This window comes from Rana temporaria, chromosome 2 (assembly GCF_905171775.1).
Source record: "Rana temporaria chromosome 2, aRanTem1.1, whole genome shotgun sequence".
NCBI lineage: Eukaryota > Metazoa > Chordata > Amphibia > Anura > Ranidae > Rana > Rana temporaria.
Genome location: NC_053490.1, coordinates 61,755,082 through 61,761,081, shown reverse-complemented (window position 1 = coordinate 61,761,081; position 6,000 = coordinate 61,755,082). Strand labels below are relative to the sequence as shown.

At 44.4% G+C, this 6,000-nt stretch overlaps 1 protein-coding gene across 1 annotated transcript in view; it reads left to right on the top strand.

The window, feature by feature from the left end:
* Positions 1-1,281: 1,281 nt before the first annotated feature.
* The window catches only part of LOC120929066 (pre-miRNA 5'-monophosphate methyltransferase-like), a 28,676-nt gene continuing 23,957 nt past the window's right edge, over positions 1,282-6,000 (top strand). Inside the window, exon 1 of the mRNA XM_040340261.1 lies at positions 1,282-1,697. Within this exon, the coding sequence (XP_040196195.1) occupies positions 1,659-1,697 (39 nt within the window). The 5' untranslated portion in view covers positions 1,282-1,658. The remainder of the gene's footprint in view (positions 1,698-6,000) is intronic.

The following is a 6,000-nucleotide window of genomic DNA, read 5'->3' as shown; positions in this document are numbered from 1 at the left end:
ACCACGGTATAGCTCAGCATACAATCCGAAGAGTCATAAACCAAAAAAAAGAGAAGAAGGACCTCTCATAGCGTATAACGTTTAAAAATAAAAGAGGGTTTAATAAAAATTGCACTTACAATTAGGCAATATAAATACAGCATGGATAGCAAAACGTCTCCGATCTCTTGTTCCGATGCTTCTCGCTACTCGGTCAGGAAAACACAGCCGGCGTTCAGGACGGAACGCGATGACGTCACGGCACCCTACGATCGTTTCGTCGCTAATGGACTTCAACGGGGGAGTAAGCCGGATGTTGACGTCAGCGCGCTAGGTGTTTAAATACCCACGGGTTCCATACTGGAAAACTCGGGGAGAGTCCTCATAGTGACTGAGGGCAAAATAATTGAGTAGCGAGAAATGGAAAAGTGTTCTAATCATGTTGTACATAACGTATCAGATTAAATAACGATATATATTAGTACAGAACGCGGGGGTGTTTAATAACTGGTAGCGGAGCATCGAATAATGAAAATAAGATCGGAGGTTAACAATATATACAAAAAGATTGTATCATAAATTTGCATAATCATAAAAATCAATCTATATTTAATTAGAAAAGATCTATATCATAAAAATCATCTATATTTAATTAGAGAAGATCTATAAATTAATTTAAATTTTGATAATGATTATGATAATTAAAATTGGAATAAAAAATTAATTAATAAAATTTTTTTTTTTTTTTTTTTTTTTTTTTTTTTATTATGAATTATTTAAAAAGCAGTTTATATCCCAATCTACGTTAAGTCCGAACGGAATAAAAGATTTCATAGAAAAAATCCAGCGAGTTTCGAGCCTAGATATGGCCCGAACCATATTAGTACCACGCCAATGAGGACGAATGTTATCTATGGCAAAAAAACTTGTCCCCTTTAATTGTCTCCCATGGAATTTATCGTAATGTTTCGAGAGGTTATGTTTAGGGAACCCGCTTTTGATCCTGCCCACATGCTCACTAAGACGTATATGCAGTTCTCTCTTAGTACGGCCGATATATTGCTTTGAGCATGGACATTGAATCATGTAAACAACGTATTTTGTTGAGCAAGTCATAAATGAATCTATGTCATAAATTGTACCAGTAGCTGTTGATTGAAAATTAGTTACTGTGAAACACCGCAGGTGTGTGCGGTAGTGGTAGCAGGAATACGAGGTGTTAACATTGCAGTAGGCGTGGCTGTCACAATATGGACACTATTTAACACTCACTTGTAACCAGTGAGATTGCGCTCTCAGAAGAAGTCGGAAGGACGAAACGTCAGGGCGCAATCTCGCGATACTTTGATACACGTATGCCTGACGCTGTGGTTCAGCTGCGCTCCAACTAGGAGAGTGATTGGCTGTGCTAGCGGTAAACGCTTGCATTCACGAGGTATCTATCACCCTCTGTGAGCCGCTGACCGGCTGAAAGGCATTACACTTTGTATCTGTTACTGCTCTGTGGAGCTTTTTTTTTGTTGCTGTTTGTATGCATGATTTTTAACAGCATGTTAAAATAAAAGTTTTTAAATGGTATCACACCATATCGAGCTTTTTTTATGTGCCCTGACACCGGATGGTCATTAGGAGTACTGCATGCTGCTGGAATATCATCTCCATGAGGAAGAGGGAATTCAATGACATTACTGTTCAAAGCCTGTTTTAACATCAATCTGGTGAGTAGACCTCCTTGAGGGGACATTGTCACTGGATTTTCGCATGTTCTGCTCGGCTCACGAGTGATATCACCAATTATGGACAGTTGAAATTGTCTTGAAGAGCACCCCTTTCTGTCATGGAATATTTGTGCACCCTCTGACCTCTGGAGAACTTTCTCACCTTCATTTGTCTCTTTGAATGTGAATGAGTGATCGGATTTGAACTGTGCTCTGATCACTAGCGCTGCTGTATTTTATTGATAGAGACTTTTGATGATTTTTATCATTATTATTTTTATCACTATTTTACTATATACATGTCCAAAATACACATACCTACCTTAAAGATACAAAGCATATGAATGTTGAGTTTGATCTCAACTGTTTAAGTAATTTTTGAGTTATGTTTATTTCAATGATACCCCAATATTCTCCTTCAAATACGTTGTGTTGATTATGCCAGGGCTCAAAATTTCAAGTCCTGAGCTACTAGCCAGGCCTCAAGGCGTACTCGCCACCAGTTGCCCCGCCAAACCCTAAAATGTCCCGCCACCAATCCCGCCCCCAGACACGCCCTCATAAATATCATGAAATGGCACTTAAATGTTTTATGCAGAATTAAGTTATAAAAATAAATATTAACAACAACTTTATCCATGCCCAAAAATGCAGCCTGCCCATGTCTACCAATGCACCATGTGTCCCCCACCACATTGCAGCCAGAGTGTCCCCCCACCACATTGCAGCCAACCTGTGCTAAGTAGGAGAGGAGCCAGAGCTGAGCCGCCAGTTTGTTAATAGCGCGGGCCGGGGAACATTACAGCTTTCAAATCAATAGCTGCTGCCGCCGCGAGCGTCATATAAAACCCCCTCCCCCTTGTCCGGGAAACTTTGATAGACAGATCACTCATCCAATCCTGGGATGGGTGATCTCTGTCTATGAAAAAAGTGCCCGGAAAAGGGGGAGGTGCTGTATATGACACGCACGGCGGGGAACACAGCTATTGAATTGATGCTGTAATGTTCCCCCATTGCTCGCCCCCCTCCCCCCGCTCCCACCAGGCAGCCCACACTCGCCAGCCCTCAAAATTTACTCGCAAAATGCGAGCAGGCGAGTTAAATTTACTCGGGCTGGATTATGCTATGCCATCCTGTCATGCTTTCACACGTCAGTCCAGGTGTGCGATATCAGTCTCCTCTTACAGGGTTTACACACATCCATGGTTCAATCAAATCCAATGAAGTGGGGCCGAGTCCTGCGTCAATGGATGCAGGACATGGAAGTGTCCCCGCACAGGTGTCCATGAAGGAAAGCGCCTCCCTGGGGCACTCAATTAGGAGCCAGAAGGGACACCAGAGGAGGATCGGGGGCCACTCTGTGCAAAACCAACTGCACAGTGGAGGTAGGTATGACATTGTTTTGTTTTTTTCTTTTAATAAACCCCTGAATCTTTACAACCCCCTTTTAAAGGGTGAAGTTGAATAAATCAACTTTTAATGCCTTTGCATTGCAATAGGATCCTGGAGTGCTGAAGGGGAGCTCGACTGTGGCTAGTGGAAGTCGAAAATACCAGATGTCTCAGGCTTGGTAGTATAAAATAAAAAATTGCATAGTACCTGTGCTATGTAGGAGGAATGGTGCCCCCTTGTTGGTGGGAGGAATGGTGTCCCATCAGTGTCAGTCGGATAAGGTGACCAGATTTTTTAAATTAAGTATTTTCTCACTGTGGGGGAGGTGCTTTTACTAAGCGAATGCATAGATCCCTAACCCTGCTATGCAGGAACACAGGATCGATGCCTTCCCTACTGACAGAACAGCAATCTGCCTTGTATACATAGACAGACTGCCTGTGTACAGACCGATCAGTGGGTTACCGGTAAAAATGGAGTCCGCCGGACCCACTGACTGGCTCCTATACCTGGAAATGCAGGAATACATGTACATCCTCAATCAGTCAGTGTCAGTTCAGTGAGGGAGTAGGACGCTTCCCGACGAGTCTGCTCTCTCCAGGGACCAGACAGATAGCCAGCTAGACATCGCAGACAGGCAGGCAGGCAGGCTCCTACAATCTTTGCTGCATGAATCAACTTGCAGCCCATAGGACCGGCTCCTTCCTTCCCTTCGTGGGCCTCTCTCTTCAGGTAAGACCCTGTCTTTTAGGGCCATCTTTCCACCCCCAGGAATCGCTAGTGACCGTCCTTTTCAGGACAGCCACTCCAGCGATCCAAATTGCGGCAGTTTACCTTCTCTTAGAGCCGCATGCACCCCAATCAGTCACCCATAATCACCATAATTTATGGAAACCCTTACTCTTCAACTTCAAACTAACCCCCTGGAGACTGTTCACATTCTCCTCTGCTATAGGCCACCTGGGCCAAAATCGCAGCTTCTACCATCATTAACGGAGTTCATATCCACTTATACCCTTAACAGCAAACCTCTTTTGCTGCTCGGGGACTTCAATCTGTGGGCCAACTCCTCACAGTATCCCATTGCGGACGCCTGTATTGATCACCTGGAAGGATTAGGACTACAGCAACTTATATGCGGACCCACGCATGCTTCAGGTCACACACTCGACCTAATTTTCAGACAAAATCAGAAAAAAAACATTTTGGGAAATGAACCATTGCCATGGACAGACCACCATGCAATTAGTTTCATAATTTCCAAAATTCCACCAGTTATAAAAGCACCCAAGCCGGTGACAATACACTGGGCTAGATCTCAGAAGAAGCTCCATTCGGAACTCTTCAAATCTACCTTGGGAAACCGAATCGAAACTATTCATCCTCAGTTAGCAGCCTCAGATACACTGGATGCCATAAATGCAGCTCTGCTACAGTCAGCCGACTTGGTAGCACCGAAACGCAAAGTCCGCATCCGGAAAAAAAAGTCCGGCTGGTTCAACAACCAGCTGTCCCTACTGAAGCAAGAGCGCAGAAGGGCGGAAGCCGCCTGGAAAAGAAGCCCTTCAGAAGATCACCTCATCATCTACAAGGCAATAACAACACGATATCATAAAGAAATCTTCAAAGCCAAGAAACATCATTTTTCTATGGCGATTAACAGCGCCCTAAACCGCCCCCGCGAATTATTCAAGATGGTCACCCAGACCATGAATCCAGGATGTCTTGAAGTCCCCCAACTCAGACACCCAAGAGTTCTGTAATGAACTATCGGATTTCTTCATCGACAAAATCGAAAGAATCTGGGTAAGTATTCTGCAAAATAATACCCCCCTCAGCCCCCTCTTCAATCAACTACAAAACACCAACAGAAACCTTCTACAATCAACTAAGTTCACTCTGGAACCCATCTCCATCGATACCACCAAAAATATCATTGGTGCGTTGCGGAACAGCACAGCACCCAATGACATCATTCCCACCAAGTTGCTGAAGGAATGCGCCGAAATTCTGGCACCTCCCATCACACAGCTTATAAACCAGTCATTTAAGGAAGGCATAGTGCCATCCCTGCTGAAAGAGGGCACAATCCAGCCCATCTTGAAAAAACCTAACTTGGATCCCAAGGACCCAACTCACCGCCGCCCCATAACAGGCCTAAATATTCTCTCCAAGATAATGGAGAAAATAATGGTACAACAGCTGCAACAGCATCTGGATACCCACAATTTACTCGATCCATTTCAATCAGGTTTCCGTCCCGGACACGGGACAGAAACGGCCTTACTCAAAATATGGGACGATGCCCTCGAGGCCGCAGACGAGGGAGAATCCTGTCTCCTGGTTCTGCTGGACCTAAGCGCAGCCTTTGACACAGTAGACCACAAAATGTTACTGATGCGACTGGCCGAGGTAGCCAGAGTCGCAGAAGGTGATTTACCATGGTTTTCCTCCTTTCTTGAAAACCGATCACAAACAGTGAAACTGGGATCTTTCACGTCGGAAAAACGCACGGTGCCATGTGGAGTCCCCCAAGGATCCCCCCTGTCACCGGTGCTTTTCAACATCTATCTTCGCCCTCTCTTTGATATTATCAGTAGCCAAGAACTGCTCTATCACTCTTATGCAGACGATACGCAATTGTATTTTCGCATCTGCAACAAAAAGGAGCATCATCTCAGTTTAGAGAAATGTCTCTCTTCGATAGAAAACTGGATGACTAAGAGTTATCTTAAACTCAACAGTTCCAAAACAGAACTTCTTATGTTTCACACCAGCCGAAAGAGTCAACTGGCAACAACCTGGACACCGCCGCCCATTCTGGGCCAAATCATCACCCCTAGCTCCAAAGTCAAAAGTCTAGGAATCATTTTTGACACCTTCATGACAATGGACGCACAAATAGGGTCAG